The sequence below is a fragment of the Vespa crabro genome, chromosome 6, assembly GCF_910589235.1.
Source record: "Vespa crabro chromosome 6, iyVesCrab1.2, whole genome shotgun sequence".
Lineage (NCBI taxonomy): Eukaryota > Metazoa > Arthropoda > Insecta > Hymenoptera > Vespidae > Vespa > Vespa crabro.
This window is the reverse complement of record NC_060960.1, coordinates 11215450-11235235: the sequence shown is the minus strand read 5'-3', so window position 1 is coordinate 11235235 and position 19786 is coordinate 11215450. Positions and strand designations below refer to the sequence as shown.

At 44.5% G+C, this 19786-nt stretch overlaps 2 protein-coding genes across 6 annotated transcripts; both read right to left on the bottom strand.

Moving 5' to 3' along the window:
- Positions 1-10571: 10571 nt before the first annotated feature.
- LOC124424991 (annulin) lies at positions 10572-17473 on the bottom strand. Of its 2 annotated transcripts, XM_046964702.1 has the most exons (11): positions 17368-17473; positions 16914-17140; positions 13365-13714; positions 13165-13297; positions 12874-13103; positions 12388-12701; positions 12009-12278; positions 11847-11926; positions 11642-11786; positions 11252-11558; positions 10572-11146 (listed from the first exon to the last, which is right to left on the bottom strand). In XM_046964702.1, the coding sequence occupies exons 2-11, from the start codon at positions 17041-17043 to the stop codon at positions 10838-10840; spliced, it is 2268 nt and encodes a 755-aa protein (XP_046820658.1). In that variant the 5' UTR covers positions 17044-17140; positions 17368-17473; the 3' UTR covers positions 10572-10837. The 2 variants fall into 2 exon arrangements, with proteins under 2 accessions (XP_046820658.1, XP_046820657.1); XM_046964701.1 differs by lacking the exons at positions 16914-17140; positions 17368-17473 and adding an exon at positions 13786-14054 and having other exon boundaries at positions 10573-11146.
- A 315-nt stretch (positions 17474-17788) lies between these two features.
- On the bottom strand, positions 17789-19444 carry LOC124424995 (mitochondrial import inner membrane translocase subunit Tim21). Of its 4 annotated transcripts, none has more exons than XR_006942402.1 (5): positions 18877-19426; positions 18565-18793; positions 18401-18497; positions 18106-18293; positions 17789-17929 (listed from the first exon to the last, which is right to left on the bottom strand). XR_006942402.1 is itself a non-coding variant. In XM_046964712.1 (5 exons), exons 1-5 carry the CDS (start codon positions 19073-19075, stop codon positions 18201-18203), a joined length of 522 nt encoding a protein of 173 aa, XP_046820668.1. In that variant the 5' UTR covers positions 19076-19444; the 3' UTR covers positions 17936-18200. The 4 variants fall into 4 exon arrangements, 3 of the variants coding, with proteins under 3 accessions (XP_046820668.1, XP_046820667.1, XP_046820666.1); XM_046964712.1 differs by lacking the exon at positions 17789-17929 and having other exon boundaries at positions 17936-18293; positions 18565-18690; positions 18762-18793; positions 18902-19444; XM_046964711.1 differs by lacking the exon at positions 17789-17929 and having other exon boundaries at positions 17936-18293; positions 18565-18690; positions 18762-18793; positions 18881-19437.
- Between the last annotated feature and the right edge of the window lie 342 nt (positions 19445-19786).

The following is a 19786-nucleotide window of genomic DNA, read 5'->3' as shown; positions in this document are numbered from 1 at the left end:
GGCGCGCGCGCCCATCCCGCCGTCCTCGCTCGCTAGAGGCCCGGCGGCGTAGGGGAGGGCCTGCGTCTGGCCGAGGAGGCGGTCCCGTGGCGGTGAACGACGCTGCCCAGCGACTAGCCCGATTCGCCTTTCAGGCCACCGAGTAGGGAAGGCGGAGCCTCGACCGCTCTCCCGTCTAACCCCTCCTGCCGGACGACAAAGCCGATTCTACGATGGCACGCCCTCCTCTGACGCGGGCTAACCACCTCCGGCGGAATTGCCGAGCTGGCTTTCCTCCTCCTTGTCATCGTGTCGCACCCGCCGCTACTACCACTCTTACACCTTGGGTTCGCGCGCACTCGCCCGAGGGGCAGCGCAAAGATGCGAGGAACGTAACGCGTCCTTTACCATCTATGTATAGGTGGTACACGGCACACCGGGAGACGTGTGCGCCGGAGACGATGCGGACAGAGGCTGGAAGAGGAGGAGGACGGTGGCCGCGCGCACGACGAAAGGGAGATCGATCGACCTCCTCTCTCGTTGGATGGCCGGCGTTGGTTATACTCTACCTATTACCCTCTTCTCCTCTTTCTCCCGTTTACTCCCCCACTGCGAGGAGCACACGTCGACGTTGCCGTCGCGGACGACGGATCGACGTTTCGAAAGCAACGCTCGAATCGTTGACGTTACCTTACTACTCTTTCCTCCTCCCATGCCCGAGTACTCGCTTGCTCCCTTTATATCCGCTATTATATCCGTCACCGAGTATGTGACGTGGTGGCTATTGCCTATGCTCCTGGGCTTACAGCTACGCTCTCTCTCTCTCTCTCTCTCTCTCTCTCTCTCTCTCTCTCGATCGTCTTAGCTCTCTTCTGTCGAAGAGGAAATCGAGCTGCGACTCTAACCGAACTAAAACGACTCTTTCATATACTCTTGCTTAGACTTTATCGAAATTATTCTTTTATTCGAGTAGAACCGACGCGATCTTTTTACGATCAAAGAGAAATAAAATGAGTTCGAATTAATACATTTTCTTTCCACTTTGATTTTCGTTCCAATTTGAATTTTACGAATATTAGCGAACAAAGGGACTCGTAGAAGAGCGTTGAAATTTTCGAGTGTCGATAAAGTTTGTTTGGAAATAAAATAAGGACCGTTAGGAAAGTGATCGATCGACGTTTCTAAATAGGTAAGTACGTAGCTACTATCTAGGCGTCTCGATCGATCCCGAGGAAAAAAAAAATAAGGAGTCGGATAACGCGTAACGTTTGAGGTTAGTTTACAAGGGAAGTTGGATATATGTTCGAGAGAGCGAGAGAAGGAGAGAGGAGGAAGATTTACGGCGTGTGTTTAGGCACTTAAGGCAGCGCTTATACCCTCTCTCTCTCTCACGCTCGGCGTTTCCTCTTTATTATACTAATTTCTCGGGCATGTCAAAATAGCTATCGCGTAGCCGTGGGCCTTCTGAATTCTATTCGACACGCTGGGTGCCCCCGTAGTTGAGCGCATAAAGGGTCTCTCGTAGAGAAAATATGAAGCTTCCTCTCTCACCCCTCCCCGTCTGTGATCCTTCTCTATCGCGTCGTTTCAGGTAGCCAAGACCACGGTAACCGAGAGGGAGGAAGAGAGAGAGAGAGAAAGGAGAGGAAGACGAGTTCCACGTTGAGTATTTCGACCGCAGAAAACGAGCCAAGCCTCGAGACCCCCCGTTTCGCTTGGTATTCGAGCGCCTTTTAAGACCCAACGAGGATGCTTCGCCGTGTCAACGTCGCTTTTTCGAATTCCACTTTGCCAAAGGCGAAATTCGTGTTTGACCGAGCTCACGCGAAACGGATTCCTACCATCTCTCTCTCTCTCTCTCTCTCTCCCTTTTCGAGGCTCGTAACGACCTCGATTATCCGGCACGCGTTTCCTTTCAAGATAGAGAGATGGGATGCGTGCGCACTTCTTCCCGTCCCCCCGCCGCTCTCTCTCTCTTCCGTCGAGTCGCGATACATCCGCGTTGCCAGCGGCAACGGCAGTGGCATCGACAGGGGCTGCTTGGATGGAAATTGCGCGCCATTGTGCCGTGAAAAAAGAAAAGGAAGAAAAAAAGGAGGAACGGAGAAAAGGGACGCGAACAGATGGAATCGAGAAAGAGAAGGAAGAGGCCGGACGGTCCTCCTCCGTGCCGTCCTCCTCCTAGTTGGACGACGGAGGAGGTGCACGCATGCGACGAAGCAGCGGGGAGGAAACGAAGTCGTTCGTCATCTCACCCGCGCGCGCGCGCGCGCGAGACGGACAGAGAGAGAGAGAGAGAGAGAGAGAGAGAGAGAGAGAGAGCGCGCGGTTAACGCTGCCGGAGGAAGTTTGGTGGAACGAGCCGGAGGAGGCTCGGTGGAAGCGGTAGGCCACCCACGCGGAACGTTCGAGATCGCTGACGAGCCAGCCAGCAACGGCATCCCGACGACGAGTCTACTACTCGAGAAGAACCTTTTCGAGCTTTTGGAAAAATATCGATCTGTCTACTAACGAGCAGGAGAAGGGGATCGAAAGCTAATGACGTTATCCGATGAGTATACGAATCTTGTAGGAGATCCGGGCTCTTGTCACCGGTTAAGAATTAATATACGCGCGTAATCCTCTCTCGATATATCGCTTCGACGGTGTCATCTCGAGCGTACCTTCAAAAATACAAATTCGAGCTATAGTTCATACTTAATGCCGAGATTATAAAGACGATGTTAATGCGGTAGGTAGAGAGAGGTAGGTGGCTAGCTCGTCCATTATGGCTACCGACGAAGCGAAGTAGCACGCGGAGAGTAGCGTAGAGAGACGTGCGGTAATAAGTGCGAGGTAGTCGCGTATAGGTTCAACGATGCGCGTCGTGTGTGGACCTAGATAAGCATCGTGTATCGCTTAATACCACCGAGTAGTATCCCATGTAGTTGCCTAAGACAGGTAGACGACGAGTGCCATCGTGACATAGGCGTCGCTTCTCCAATCTTTTCGAAAACTTTTTCTAAAAACTATTATCGAATTATTCGATACTATCTATTCGTATATAACGAAGCGCTATTTACCGTCGCCAAAATACTTTGGAAATTTTATTATCGTCGTGTCCGTATCGTCGAATCGCTCGACATATCGGACTGATTCTTCGCGGTGTAGTCGCATCGCGCCTATGAGCGCGCGTCGTCGTCGTCGTCGTCGTCGTCGTCGTCGTCGGCAACGGCTACGGGACGAATCCGAAGAAAGACCGAGAGAGCTTTGTATGGCGGCTATCGTTGGTGTCGCGTTAGCAACAGCAAGAACGGCAGCAACAGCGACGGTAGCAAGACGGCAGCGGGTGTAGGTGTAGGATATACGAGGCGCGCGTTTAGCCGGAGGCTCGAGAAAGGGCCGGGGATCCACGCGCATCCCGCTTAACGCACTTTTAACTCACCTCCCTCTCTCTCTCTCTCTCTCTTGTGCGCCCACCTACCTACGCGAATCTCCTCTATGGCTGACCACATGCGGCGAGGGTGTCTGGTGACGCATTAGTTTACCTAGTCCACGAGCAAACGAATCCGTTCACGATTTTCTTTTTCCTTTTCTTCTCAACGCTCGAAACGTAATTAGGGGATCTATCGTATCGATTATCGTTCGCGGAGATAAATCAATTTCGAATTATCCCAAAAAAAAGGACACTTTTTGACACGGGCGAGCTGTGTTCCAAGAGAGGACAAAACAAAATATAGAAATGCAGCTTGGAAAAATGTCAACGATTCGAGAGACAGGGACTATCGATAAATACGCGTCGTATATGCAGGAGAGACGACGGCTCAGCACTTTTCTCTTTCAGCCTATGCGGAGCATCCTGTCGATCCTATCTCTACCTGGTAATCCTCCTTCGCTTCCTCTCGTCCATCGTTCCTCCGCGTCTTCAACGTCGTTACGATCGAAGAATTTTCGAGTTTTCGAAGAGCTATCTACCTTGCGTTGTGCTTGAAAATAATTAACGATAATGTATATATTAAAACGATTACGCGCGGTGGCGTTTCTCGCGTTGGAAACACGATCGTGCGTGTGCGCGCCTCGTATGAGTTATTCATGGGACACGTAGTCCTCGATCTTACACCCTACACGTGTTCTAACGCCACGCACACGCCTACTTTTCCTTCCAATCCTCTCTCTCTCTCTCTCTCTCTCTCTGTCTCTCGTGTATCTCAACTCGCGTTCCGTAATCTCGTCGAAGAAGAGAGAGGGAGAGCGAGTAAAAAAAAAAGATTTAGCAAAACTCTTCTGGTCGAAAAGTCGTGGGGAAAAAAAAAGGGAAAGAAAGAAAGAAAAGAAGGAAAGAAATAAAGAAGGAGAGCAAACATAGACAGACTTTGCGTTAAAAGTTTGTCTTTCCTCTTTGTAAAGAGTTTCGAAGAGGAAAGAGGCCGATCGACGGGCCGTCGTCCTCTCGAGCGCTCTCTCGAAAGTCGTTCGTCCGTCTCGAATCGTCTCCTCGTTATCGGCAACACGAATGGTGCTGCTTTTTCCGTTGTTACTAGGAACGGCCAAGAGGAAGGTACGCGTTTACTCTTCTTCTCGAGAGACCCTCGAAAGAGAGAGAGAGAGAGAGAGAGAGAGAGAGAAAGAGGTGCTCGCGCGCGCGACGTAGACGTTAATAAACTTTGTAGCTTCTGTCTACGAGTTTTCTTAACGGACCCACCGCTTCGAAAGGAATTTCCTCCTTCTACCCTTACTCCTTTTGGTCCTTTATCAACAAATTTTCCATTTCCTCTTATGAACGATAACGAAGGACTCCGTCAACGGAACTCGTCTTCCTCCTTGATGTACGTTGCCGTTGACGTCCTCGACCGAGCGAGGAAACGTAAGTAGTAAGTAGGTAGGTAAGCACGTAAGTAGATATCCGGGAAAGGTTTTGCGACGAATCCGAGAGTCGAGAGAAACGAGCCACCATCTCGGAGCTGCCGCTGCCACGGAAGATGCAATTATTTATGCGCGTATTAGTATTTTACGTGGGTGCTGCGGGCCCCAGGGCGCCCCGCGGTTCGCAGGCGTGGATGCTTCAACCACTATTTGTTATTCTAATGCCGCATTATATATTTGTTTGGGCGTGGGCGACTTGCCCGAAGTGTGAAATACGTTGTAACGCGCACGGCGACGCTTCTTCTGGAATTCCATTCGTGTTCGCCTCTCTCTCTCTCTCTCTCTCTCTCTCTCTCTCTCTCTCTTTGCATCTACCTCTGTCTCTACGTCCACCCATACCTCTACGTTTCTACCTTTTCTTTTTCAAACGCGTATCAAAGTTAATAAATTCTATTCTTTCTCCCATACCAACCCTAGATCGTCGACACCCTAGCTTGGGTAACCGCATGTGGATTCTAGTCGAAATTAATTTTTTAACCGTGGAGTCTTATTTAGTCGTTAGAAGGGGAAGGTACGTCGTAATGGCGGACATAACGGCGTACTTTTTCTCCTTTTTTTTCTTATGCCTGATCGCTCGTGGCATAACCATCGCGCGTATCGAAATATTGATAAAAATTCTTGCAAACAGAATATTTCGTACTCTAAATAGATTCGTCGGAGAAAGAAAGAGACAAAATGTACAAGGAGAAAGGTGAAGGGATAATGAGGAGGATGAAGAGAGAAGATCGGCATAATTCGCGCTCAAATATTGCTTCGAGAAACGAGGGAGAGTGTTTCTAAGTAATAGCATAATTAGCGGAGAAGTGGAAGGGAGGAGAACGACCGGGTGCGCGTTCTATTAAGCTCGTGGAAGGCAAGCTGTTCGCTTCTCGATCAAAGTGAAACACGATCAAACGTAGTACCAAAAATGAATAACCTCGAAAGTGCTTCCGCGCAACTCGCCTTGCGATAATAAAAGGAGTGGTTGGTATTAATTAAGAGACTGCTTTCGTAAGAAAGAACAAAGGAACGAACGAAAGATGAAGGCACGAGGGAGGCGGGGCGGGATGGGGACTCTCCCAAGGGAGGGATCAAGATCCGGGCTAGTTGCTTGACATCGAAATCCACTGACGTATCTAATTGAGGCCACTTTAGAGGGGGTGAGTATAGCGAGGGAGAGAGAGAGAGAGAGAGAGAGAGAGAATGGATGGGATAAAGCTTAAGCCGACGGACCCACTATAGGAGATCACCCTAGGCTTATAACTGCCGAGAAGGAATCTTCTCTATCCGCGCCACCCTCTCTCTTCGTGCACCGCGAACACCCAGCTGCTGCCCCCGTCGTACTATCTCCGGAGCGAATCCGGCGTAAATAATGCCGATTATCCCCTCGGCAATTGTTTTATCGACCGAACGTACCTGCACAAGGCCGACCTTGTGGCCGCGATCGATCGATTTTTCTTCTTACCTATTTCTCATCGCCCGATCCAATTCTTCGTTATATTACTTCGAATAACCAAGTATCTTCATCTATAATTTCCAAAGATAAGAGAAGAGCTTCGATCCTCCGACCTGTAAATCCTCTTCCTTACGTCTCTATTAGATCTTATCGATAATTACGTATTTGTTCGGGTGAGCCACAAACTCACTCGCTCCCCCTCTCTATCTCTGCCAGAGAGAGAGAGAGAGAGAGAGAGAGAGAGAGAGAGAGAGAGAGAGAGAGAGAGAGAGAGAGAGAGAAGAGGGCAGCGCGAGGCTCGGTCGAAAGATCGGCCCTAATCTTTCTCATTCGTTATTCCAACTCGAAAAGCCGAGCTAACAAAATCGTTTTTTCGAACGTGTCACGATCGTCGTCCGCTTCGACGCTTCGTTCGTTATTTGCGCTTCTATATTTACTCTGGGATGGTAGCGACTCGCTGACAGTTTGTCCAAACAAAGGGAGATGCACCGAACGAGCGAACGAGAAATTGACTTTGGCAGCATGTCGGGCGCATAACAACGAGGGGTTTAACTATCGTTGCCCTCCAAGTGAAACGATATACCTACTTACGAACGGCAGCTTTCGTTATTCGTTCAGTTCTCCCTCCTCTCCCTTATCGGCGAGCCTAATCGAGGATGGCAAGACGTAGCACTTTCCGTAGGAGTAATCCTCAAAGTTGGACGTTTGCGAGAAGCAGCGCGATTCGAGCTTTCCATCCAGCGAGAAAGGGGGAGAGAGAGAGAGAGAGAGAGGGAGCGGTATTTTTCGGAGGGGTGTGCACGAAGGTTCTCCCTAGGAGGGATTTCGAGATGGAGAGGAGGAGAAAGAGGGATGATATGCGAAAAAGGGGAGCTTGGAATGGCGCGCCTTCCTCATTACGCATGCACCCCCGGTCGAAAAAGGGTCTGACTGACTGACTGACTACGCGTACACCTCCCTTCTTCCCACTTATGCGCCTCTATTATGTAGCCAATACTTCTATAGGTACCTATCTCCATGGATTCGTGTATATAGAGGCGTTAGCTGGCTAGGCATGTAGATGAAAGGTTGTAGGTAGATATACGTAATACTAGCAACGTTTACCCAAACGCACGTCGAAATATCGGCTTTCTCCCGGCTTGCCGAACGAGGCGCGCCCGTGGAAAATCCTTTCTCTCTTTCCCCTTGTGTAAACTCGCTCTTCCTTCTACCACCACCACCACCACCACCATCGCCGCCGCCACCACCACCACCACAACAACTACTATACTACCACTATAGCTCTACTACTACTACTACTACTACTTGCGTGTCCTCGGGCGAGCCATCGTTTCTCCCTCTTTGCGACGCCCTAATTACGGCGCGGCCCTGCCCTTCTTGCCCTGACGCTGCCACTGGTACTCGCTTTACCATAATCTTCTCGGTAATGGGGTTCGCTCTCGAACCTCTCTACGGCGCGGCGGCGCCAACAACCGGACGAATGGACTTTCCTTTTCCTCCTGCCGTTTCATCGACATCCTCGACGAAAGTCTACCGATCGAGTTTCGAGTTTTCACAAAGTTTCGATCTTCGATAGATACCTCTCCTTCTTTCTCTCTCTCTCTTTAAATCGTACCCTACCAAAACCCGATCGTATTTTAGCGAATACGGATTAAGGTGCTCCGCTCTCGTTTATCTCCTGCTCCAACTTTCAAAGACCGACAATTTTTTTCTCTTCCTCTTTTATGGGCATTGTGTCACAGCCATCTTCCTCCTCTTTGCTCGAACGGCTCCCCCATTATTCCAACCGAGATTATGGTTATGATCGGTCAAAATAATAGGCTGTCGCGCAAACATTCGTGTAACGAGACAAGAATGATATTCTCGAAGCTCCGGGGTAACCGATCTCTCTTTCTTCGAGAAACAATGGGCTCTCTCGCGGTCGCTACCGTACTCGTTCGACTGCTGCTGTGATCTCTTTTACGAACACCGACTGTGCTTCAAACCGCAACGGTACGTCAAAAGTCGACGAGAAGAAAAGAAAATATGACGCTATTCCACAGTTGGCTGAGAAAGTAATAGAGAAGGTGAAAACATCGGTGAAAAGGAAAGATCGAGCGCTTTTCTCGCGGTACGATGAAAGAGAGGAGATAAACATTCGAAAATTGCCGACAAACAACGTTTGGCGTGACCAAAAAGGAAGAGGGGATAAAGAGAGAGAGAGAGAGAGAGAGAGAGAGAGAGGGAGAGAGCGGCTGGGAGAGGGAGAGAAGGAAAGACAAAACTACTACTTACTTGGTATATCTATACCTTTAGCTTAACTTCGCGTGTCCTAATCGCTTGTCACCTAAATTGGGCCAATTTTTATGGGAACGAAGACCATTATGTGCCGACTATAATTTTCATAAAATGTATGCCATCTAATAAGGAAGTAATTTGTTTCTTTATTGGTGGAAGAAGCGCCGACGAACCGCAAAATTAAACGTTCTTTCCTTTTTTTCCCTTTTTCTTTTTTTTCTCTTCTTTTTTCTTCCTTTTTTCTTCTTTGTCGAAACGATTAGGTCTTTCTCGGTGGTCTTCGTTGCAAGCTGACTCGACAGGTGGTAATCTGTCTACCGCGTCGACATAGAAAGCGTGTTAATTATTTTCGACAAATATTTCTTGCGAATAATAATTCTTTGAAAGTACGAATCGAGAAATCGATTAATACCTCGATCGATTAAAACTTTTTTGAAATGATGTCGCCCTATTTTGCTTACGGCGCTGATACTTCTCCGAGAGAGAATCGCGGTGCCATCTACCAAGCTCCGATAAAACTAGCTACCGAAACGAACGAAAGTGTTAGCCATTGAGATAAAATATTTATTTGTATAATATTAAAAATGTTTATTGGAAACAAGTAGGTGTATAATTGTTTGGAATAATCGTCGCTGTTACGGTCAATTTTTCATTACGACGAGAAGGAAGAGCTAGATAAAGATCTAAAAAAGGAGGACGCTCTTTGATCGCGCGTATCGTCGTTGATCCTTGGCATTAATAACATTTCACGAGAAATTTCGAATTCTTGCCCCCTACCACGCACGACATCCCGCTGGGGTTGCGTCTCTCTTTCTCTCTTTTTCACTTCCAAGGGGCATACGTCACTGACGCATCTTCCCTGGCAATTCTGATGGATACCGGCTTTTCGATGGCAACAAAGGAATGTTGGTTTAACAGTGGAAGGCGTGTTTGTTATTTTGATGAGATATACATAATGGGATGGATCTTGGGTGTTGATGCATGGCGCGTAGCATGGTGCCGAGTCCAGAATCACGTTGAACCCAAATGAACCCCCCCGTATGGGTCCTCCACGAGTTCCTCCATTGGCTCCTCTTCTTCGAGAACCCCGCAGACAGGGGCCGCTACACGTCCATCACACGTCACGCTTACCTTCGTAGACATATCTCACTGTTTGCCCTTCTGTTTCCTTTCTCTTTGTCTCTTTCTTTTTCTCTCGTCCGTTACACCAATCTCCCAGCGATATTCTATTCGTTCGACGGATATACTGACCGAAGATAAGACGGTATTTCATGAAAATACGAAATCTCTCGAAAGAAAGCAGCGAAAGTTCGTGCGAACGAACGAACGTACGTACGCTCGATCGGTACTCGAAGAGAGAAAAGCTAGAGGTATATACTTGTTCGTCCGATTCTACCTACAACGCCCTTGTCGATGTCTTTCATCAGTCTTCCCTTCAACTCTCTGTCCAATTTGCCCCGCTATTTTCGCCACCTTATGATTTTGCACCGGCATTCATTAATCGATATCTCGCAATAACTCGTTCTCCCTTTCTCGCTTCGGGCACACTGATATATGTGTCTCCCTTTCTAGTACCGATATATCGCTTAGCCTCCTACATCACCTATCATTCACAAACGGCCATATTTCAACATTAATTTTCTCGGATGATGATACATCGTTTGCATCAGGATCGCGCGTATCGTCATCCTTCCTTTTTTGGCCTCCTTTCTCTTCCAAATAATTATGCTCCGCGTTCGAGAATGAAGCCTAATTGACGACTATCAATTCATACCATTCCACTCGAAAGTCACCCACGTCTACTCGTCTTTCTAATATATTTGTCCTATTAAAATTTTTATTACCTACCGGTAGGAGATCCTTCATTGCGAGGTTCTGCGAATGAAGAACGAAGAACGATGAACGGAGGAAAAAGGTAACTCTCCGAAAGGTTTTTTTTTTTTTTTTTCTTGTAGAGGACAACGAATGAGTTAGATCCCAACAATGTGATTTCTGTGTGTACAAGTGTAAAAATTTGTCAAAAATATATTTCTATAATACATATATATATATATAGTTTTTCGTATACGTGTAAAGAAGATATATAAATGTTTTGTAAATATCGATACGTATTCAAAAATATGTGATTTTGGCTTGTAAAATTAAATATATACCGTGTATTTTTATATCGAACAGAAAATAGGTTGTATTATTTCGTAATCGAATCAAAGACCTAAGAACATTTCCTAAAGATTTCGAGTGGCATCAATCGTCGTTGGCCAGAGGCTCCTTCGTAGACTTTACCATGAAGTTGACGAATCCATCAACGTCCTCCAGCTCCTTAGAATAGAATTTAGCGGCGATCGTTGCCCTTCCTTCCTGCTTTGGCGTCATGGAGAACGAACATTCCGCATCGGCATCGACTTCTACGGGCTCGGATAATTTTATTTTCAATTGCTGCTCCAAGCCAGGCCCTTCGATCAAAAATCTTCCCTTTCTCAGCTGTATCGGCAATGGATTTCTGAACCTTGCCGTTGCATTGAGCGTCTCGCCTACTATCGGTTCGTCCAACAACTGTTTCATTAAACGAAAATTATTTTCAATCGAATATTCAATGAGTATAAAAATAGCTAGCTATTTACTTGTACGGTTACGTACAGGGTGCGCGTTGATAATTACCTCGATCTTTATGTCTGGCTTTCTCACGCGAAAATCATCCTGGGCGAAATACTCAAAGTTGGTATCTTTTACCGTAGCCAGACAAGCGATATTGAAGGCACATTGATCCAAAAGTCGTGGACCATATTCTTCCCAGGAGACATCCATGCGTACGTCTTCGAGGACACCAGGTTTGACCAAACGTTCGATCTGCGCTTTCTTTACCGGATTACCAACGCGACCGGTATAAAGAACCGTTTCGACCCTCAATAAAATCGACACCTCGTATTGTTGGTAAGGACTTCGGTTCTTGATCAAAAGGACGACGCTGAAGAAGTATAATACGGGTAATACCTTCGAACCGAATATATCGATCTTGTAAAACTCCCCTGATCGATCCTATTTACCTACCTGAACGGTTGTCCTATTATAATATCGTCGCGAAGTTCGAAAGTGAACATGATGTCATTGAACTCCTCGTTGAGATAGTAACGACTAAAGAGCGATTCGCTCTGGCGCAACGCCTTGATCATGGCAGCCCGTTCTTCGTCCGATTCTGTAAGAAACATCGACGTTTACCTCGGAGACAATGAACGGTTAGACGTGGCAAACTTACTTTCAGGATATTTGTAGGTGTGCGTGATATCTTCCCTGGACCACCGACCAACCGCCTTCGTACTTATCAGCTGACCGATTCTATGCGAGCAAATGAATAAGAAATGAGGAAAAGAAATTCCACGTTATACGATTAAATTCGTTCAGCCGGTCAAGCTCTCACCCATAAATGTCCTTTCGTATCAACTTCAAAGGCTGAGTCGGACCGTTGTATCGCCAAAATATTTTATCGGCATTGACCTCGGCGAATAAGAAGGCATTGTCGTAAGGACGTAAGACCTCGCCGTTCTTTACGGCAGCCACGGATGCCGGGCCGCAACGGTAACCGTTCTCGCTCAATTCCTGAGGAGTCGCGTCGATAGCTTGCCAACCGTCGCAATCGGGAGATAAGTCCAAACGCTTCATCCATACCTCGTTCCAGACGTGAAAGTTCCTGTTCGAGGAGGCGTCAGACACTTTTTAACAGCGAATCCCTCCAGAGATTAATTATAGGGAGCTGGGTGGTAAGTATAGGCCGCGATGGCGTTTTACGTTCTCATTACCATATCGAGTCGCTGTTAAGTTCCTCCATAATTTTGCCCTCCGCGTCGACGAAATAATCGACCGTCAAGCTACTCTGAGTGTCGTGGGCGCTGGAATAATTGGTTACCACTCGGCAGGGTATACCAAGAGTACGGCAAACGGTGGCTAATACTCCGGAAAATACCCAACACTGGCCATATTTAACGGGCTTCTTCGTCTTGTAATACTGCTGAAGGATCTTTTGCGAGCCCATCCATTTCGTCGGTGGCGTTCCACCCTCGTAATCGTCCGACCAATTACCCATCACGGCTCCGTTATCATCCGGCGAATTTACCTAAGGCCAATAAGATGGCATGAAAAAATCGTGCTATAAAATTCCTTCCTATTCCCGCGTACCACTTTTATCCTTTTAACGAACGAATGGTCGCCCCTGCGATAGGCAATGTTTGTGCCTGCCCGTACGAAGGCATTAGAAAATTAACGTTAATGATTAACTTCATACTCACAGCTGCCGATAGAATGCGAGACACTACGACGGGATCGTTTCGTCCGTTAATTCGAACCTTTCCGACGTTTATCACAAGATGCAAAGCGCAATCCAATATATCGCGTTCGAATTGCGAGTATTTCCATACGGTTGGTCTCAAACGATTGTAACTACCGCGCCATATCAAACCGTCGTCGGCCATAACGTACTCTTGTTTTCGTGCTTCGTCCTCCATGTAAACCGTATCGTCTACAAGAACCCGAAGAAATAACAAACCAATGATCTCGCGAAAAAAGAAATGTCGACGTACCTTCGCACCACGGATTGAAAATAATGTAAAAGGGATGGTCCATCGTGTAGCTCACCGCACCTTCCGATTCTCTATTTTTAGTATCGATATCCATCTTCCATTTGCCAACGATGGCTTTCGGCGAAGGTGTGATCTATGAAAATAACGTTGTCAAGGAGGATACGTGGGACCGCTGAAATAGTTATCGTTCCATCGTGTACCTTAAGCCGTATAAAGGCCGGCTCTATCGCGTCGATGGTGGTTTGCCAGGAAGCTTCGGAATATTCTCCTGGCTCGAGAACGGGAGTAGCGACGAGGGTCCCATGACCGTATTGAGGCTGTTCCACACCGTCTACGGTAAAAATTAGAGAAATACCGTCTATGCTAGGATCGTAGTCCCTCGATAATGTCAAATGCAAGTAAAAGGGTTGACCGCGCCTGACGACGAGTCTCGCTTCGTCCCCGTGGCGCGTCATCAGTTCGTATCTCAAAGTTTTGTGATCGTTTCCATTCTCTTCTATGCAAGGATCGACGTGACGAATCGTCAAGATCGGCACGTTAAAATGTTCCCCTAAAAAATAAAAGAAAAATATCGAAGAAGATTAGAGGGTTGCGCGTAGACGGCGCGTTTAACGCACTCACAATGAAATCTAAAGGGAAACGGTCTGAAGTGTCGATCGTTGAATATACGGTAACGATCGTAAAATCTGTAAAACATTCTGCGACGATTGGGAATCGGTTCGGATGGTAGACGTCTCGTAAAGATGCGCCTAACCGAATCCATATGGATTACCGACGTAACGCGACGCTCGGTGGAGCCGGTACGGTAAAGTCCTCCAGTAGATCCGCAGATGCACTGAAAGTCAGTATTCGCAACTGTTTCATTTCAAGTCGGAGGAGAAGTGCGAGGCACGTGCATGGTGCACGCGACCATACATGGTCGCTCGCTCCTCTATCCTTCGATGGATCGTATCTCCCCACTTTGTACCTCCCATTAATTATCGTTTTATGCGATCTACGCGATCTATCGCGGAACTATATACGATTTACCGATCTGCGAAAAGTGATATCACTCGAGTACCCATTTCTACAGATCGCGATCAATTTCCAAGGAATCTCATTCGCCGGATGAATAGCCGAGATACGGTCGAAAAGGAATCACGAAGGTAGCGAGTGAGAGAGAGAGAGAGAAAGACTTTCGATTTCGATCCTCGATACGAGCCTGCTTCCTTATAGCGGGTAATTAACGAGCGTGCCAGCCAAGATCGATTGCCAACGAGAGATCGTTAAATGAGTCGTCAAACGAAGCTAATAAAGAGCTTCGGTAATAAACTCGAAACGTATAGCTATAGACATATAGGTATCGTTCTGCCGATCATTTTCAAGTCGCTTTCGAAAATGATCGGCTATATTTTTCTCCATATCGGAAAGCTCTGTTCCGTTCTGCGTCGTGTCGTTTGAAAAATTTGTCGATCACCTCGACGAGCGTCTATTTTTCGACGAAGAAAACGCCTATACTAATCTAACCGTTTATTTATCGAATCCTTAATCGAGAAAGGATTTGCGCGTTATGATTTCTTCCGATCATCGATAGATATCTGTGACAAGTGGGTCAATGACGCATATTTCCGACGATCGAGCGTGTCACCTCGATTACTCCACCAAGCCTATTATGTAGTTTGTTAAAGCGATCTAGAGACACCCCGTTTAACGATCTCTTAAGTGTTTTTACTTGTCGCTTACGAAGGCAATTCTATTTAATTTTGGACGGACTACAATGCTTGACTCATAATACGCCGATGACGTACTCTACTACTTCCGTATATTTTTATGCAATCGTATTTATAGGTATGCAAAAATACACGAGCTATGAAGATTTCTCGTTGCTGTCTATCGATATTTATCGGATCCATCCCGACTAACGAAAAGGTGCAAGGTATGGATTATGACGAAAATGCAGGAGAGAAGAGAGTAATGAAGCGCGACGAAAAAACTTGTTACGTATTTTAACGAGAGAGAGAGAGAGAGAGAGAGAGAGAGAGAGAGAGAGAGAGAGAGAGAGAGAGAGAGAGAGACTCGAGTTATGAATCACTCCTAGCTATGGTTTCGAAGAACCGAGTTCTCTGACTCGAACTTGCCAAAGTGGACGATTACGATCGAATTCTCGGAGGTACGCATCTGTACGACTCGAAACGAGATCAACCCGATCGAGTGATTGCACGCGCGTCGAGAAGGCGCCTTTAATAATTCAAATCAGGCGCTGGCAGCCGATTACGTGAGAGATGGATCGACTCTTGGCCGTTTGCAACCAGAAACTATTTCACGGCCTCCTCTCTATACGTTTAAACTCGTATTATCCGTGTATTTGCTTTAGAAAATTGTTAAATCTATCTCCGTTCGACGGGACGGGCTGAGAATGGCGCCCCGGGAAATAAACGCGCTCCGCGGTTTAACGAAATTCTTTTTTTAGACGGCTAAGAGCTTTCAACTGCCTAACAAATAGAAATAATGAACGTGTATGAATTCCTTTGCGAACGTACAAGTTTGTACAAATGTTACATTTCCTTTGCGAGTCGAGTCGAATCGAATCGAATCGAATCGAGTCCAAGTACGTTCTTCTAGATCTTTTTTATCCTCTCTAAAAACGTCGACCGAACGTGTCAAGGGTTCGTGTCAAGGTCACTTCTCCGTTAAGCGAGATTAAAATAAACGATTTATGGATGGCTAAGCCGAAAGAAATCTCCTTCTCTCTCTCCCTCTCTCTCTCTCGTTACTCGATCGCTCGAACATTGTTCGATACGAAAGAAAAGTTGTCCTTTCGGATCTCTATCAGCTCGAAACTCGGATATAAATAATTTTCGTAGAAACGTGATCAATGAGCGACGTGGATCTTTGAGCACGAACGGATATTTAAATATCATCGCATCGTCGCAAGAGTCCAATGACATCATCGACCAGAAAACGCTCACACCCGTGAAGAATGTAAACACCGTCGCTCGTTGCACTTGCGAATTATATTCCCAAAGGCGCGTAAACGCTCGAGGCGTTTTTACCTTGGCCAACTTTTGTCGAACGAATTCGAACTTTGCGGACGGATGAATGGATCGATTCGAAGAAAAAAGGATATAAGGTTGGTCAAATATTATTCTACGAGAGAGAGAGAGAGAGAGAGAGAGAGAGAGAGAGAGAGATATGGGAGTAAGCGTATATAACCATATCGAAATAATCGTAGGCAAAATAGGCGTGTCCCTGCAAGTGAAATCATTTTCCGCATAATTTCTAGGCTAATCATAAGGCGTTCTTTCTTTCTATTAGTGATGCCATATTAATGACACGCGCTTATACATTATCGCGAAGGATTTTGAAATGATGTAAAAATAAATTCATTACTAAGGAGAGTCCGTTAAAATTGAAATTATGAAATATCTCGATATCTCCCTAGCCATTTTGATAACTCACTGATCTCTTATCGATAAAATTTGGTACATCGATGAAAGGATGAAAGAGCCTTAATGGATGTAATTCTCGATCGGAGATAATCCAACGACTCGTTCGCACGTTCTGACGATATTAAATGTAATTCTCTTTGAATGTTTACCAATGTTATTTCCTTGTTTCATCGAGAATCTCAATTATTTTATCATTGATCGTTTTCCTTTGCGAGGAAGATGCGTAACTCGTATCTGTCCTTGAAATAGCTCACGACCGATTCTCGTAGGAGTAAATATCAAAGAGCGCTTGATGATACGTACGAGTAAATTAATCGTTACCTGATTCGGAGGCATTCGGTGGTCGAGGCATGCATTCTGGTTTGGTGCATATCGGTTTTAAAACCGTCCCGCTATCTTGAGGTTGAAAGACGGCCTTAAATCCCGTAAAGCAGGAACAACACTTCTTCATTTCGTTTATCGATCGTTCGTGATAATTTTATTAATTTATCAATAATCAGTCCTCTTCCTGATATTATCGATATTTTACTATTCCTTTTTGAGCGAACCTAATGAAAAATATGCGAAAGACTAGGATGCTTTATGCTTCTCTTTTATTGATTCTGATTAATATGAGATTCTTCGAGAGAAAAAAAATGAGCGGGGGAAAAACATCGCGGTTCTTTATCAATCGTTCGATCCGATAAATTTCCTTACAGAAGGATTACGTGATTTTATACGTAGTTATATCTATCAATGATCTTTAAGGACATTGATAATTGGTTTCATTCCTTACCAACGAACGAGATATCGTAATCCGCAACTGTTTAAGCGAATCTCTTTTTTATCCTCTTCCTTTATTTTCTTTTCACCCTCGATATATATATATATATATATATATATATATATATATATATACGAGAAAATAATTAAATCGGCACTTGTTTTAAGCGAACGTTTGAAAGAGGAAGAAAAAGTCTCCGTCAATTGTGACGTAATTAAAATTCCTATTTTATAAGACGATCACGAAATATTTTCTCCGTTGATGTGGGATTTTTTTCATACTTAATCGCGTATGCGTAACGAGTCGCTCGTACTTCGCCGACGGATGCACGACTGTCAGTTCGATTCTACTGGTATTGGCAAAGAAGCGCGTGAGAGAGAACTCCCGCGCTCGGTGTACTCGCTCTTACTTTGAGAGATTACTATTGACGAGCTCGTAGGATACACGTGCCTCTTCTTAGTATCTTTCTTTTGATAAAACTTCGTACGAAGAGGACAAAAGTATGTTGACGTGTACTTCGAATTATATAGCTTCTAATCGAGTTACGATTAAACGACGGAATGCAATATAAATCCTAAAATATTTATAAGAATTTAATAATCATTTCTTCTCTAGATAAAACACGTGTATGTGACATTAGCACATTTTATATATATATATAATTACATATATTATTTACGATATATCTTGAATAATGAAGGAATAACACTCATATACGATATGAGTATTATTCTATGGATAAAATAATACCTCCTATATGTACAATTCATTTTCTCTGAAAAATTCGCGAGACTTGTAAACAATTAATTAACGCAGCCACGTTCATTTGTCGCCACTGCTGATTCCTACTCTTCATTATGTTCTATTGTAAGAACACTTCCAAGAACATCATCCAGCTTCATATATATATATGTAAATTCGTAATTATCGGACACGTTCTGAAACATAAATTGTATTTATATGATTAACGGAATCTCTACTTTTATATGGATCACCGATCGAAGCAACGACGAACGAGGTAACATATAAAAAAAATGATGCTTACTTTTGCTTCCACATATACGGTGCCTCTACGTCTTATCCCTTCCATATAGAATTTCAATCTCAAATATTTCATTCCATCTTTTTCGTAGAAACCATGACTACGATAAGTTGATACATATACTTTCTATTTGTGTAAGAGTTTTAACAAAATTAGTGTTATCTTACCTGAAATGATTTCTTCTTCTTCTTCCTTCGCCATAAACTTTTATAGGTTCTCCAAGAGCATCCAAAACTTTTGTATTCTTTTGACAACGATCCAAAGCTCTATTGTAAATTCCGTACGGGCTATTGCTAGAAAACAATTCGTATAGTATGGAATAACCGATATAGATTGAAAGGGTAATGCCCACTGCTATAATTACTAGGTATCCGGCAGATATTGTATTCTGCTTAACTAGAATATAACAAAAAATTTAATATAATGTTAATAGAGTTTCAGAGTTAGCTAATAAGATGAAAATTCTTGAAATAAATTACCTACTTCCACAAAATCCGTGCTTACTTTGTTTCTAGTATCCTTGGAATCTATCTTAGTTACATCCCTTTTCGTAGAATACCATTGACATTGTTTAACATTAAATACAACGTTATAACAACAAAAATAAGAATTACTAGATACTCTTGTTATTGGATATCGCCTAAGTAAGATACAAGTTAGTCCTCTTAGGAGTATCATATTTTATCAGAGTATAACGATGCTTTCAAAGGAAGATATTGATTAATTTTACAGTCAGCGGATAAAGAAACTAACGCTTTCCAAGGAACGTTTTTCTTCCTTTAAATACAAATACTAACTGTATATACAAATACTAATCTAAATTCGATTAAACAGAAAACTAACAATTACTTAAGACAAAATCACAACAGATGCCTCGCATTCGTTTATTTCAATAGGAATCTCAACGGCTCGTAACGAATATTTATTATTAGAATATTATTATTAGTAGCTATTATAAATTGACGAAACAATAAAAGTACATAACCTTAACCCGAACGCTTCCAAGCTCTCTCACTCGACTTTACCGACAGACCGTGAGGAGGATTGATTGCAGCGCCTAGTGTCGACGAGAAGGTAAAACTATTATTTGTCAAATGTAATTTCATTTGGTATAGAAATAATGATAAATTTAATATAAACTTAAATATCAACTCGACGATACTTGTGCTTCGTTTATAACAATAATTTTCACATACAATATTATACAATATCGATTGTCCAGGTCTCACCGCGAGGAGGTACACACGCACTTTTGTATATTACAACAAACAATCGTTAAAAATTAATTACGCATATTTTACGTATCTCTTAGTAAATTTTATTCCGTTTACTTTCAACAAGGATACAAATTGTTGCCAATTCTTTTCTCAAAATTCAAATGCATCTTGC

Excerpts from the sequence above, each read along its gene's own strand:
- LOC124424991 (XM_046964701.1), bottom strand. The coding sequence starts at position 13,927 with ATGGATTCGGTTAGGCGCATCTTTACGAGACGTCTACCATCCGAACCG. Across the intron at positions 13,298-13,364 it reads CGGCCTTTATACGGCTTAAG|ATCACACCTTCGCCGAAAGC; the intron begins GTACACGATGGA and ends TTATTTTCATAG. Across the intron at positions 13,104-13,164 it reads TTTCAATCCGTGGTGCGAAG|ACGATACGGTTTACATGGAG; the intron begins GTACGTCGACAT and ends GGGTTCTTGTAG.
- LOC124424995 (XM_046964710.1), bottom strand. The coding sequence starts at position 19,075 with ATGATACTCCTAAGAGGACTAACTTGTATCTTACTTAGGCGATATCCA. Across the intron at positions 18,794-18,876 it reads CACGGATTTTGTGGAAGTAG|TTAAGCAGAATACAATATCT; the intron begins GTAATTTATTTC and ends GTTATATTCTAG. Across the intron at positions 18,294-18,400 it reads CCGTATATGTGGAAGCAAAA|AACGTGTCCGATAATTACGA; the intron begins GTAAGCATCATT and ends TTTATGTTTCAG.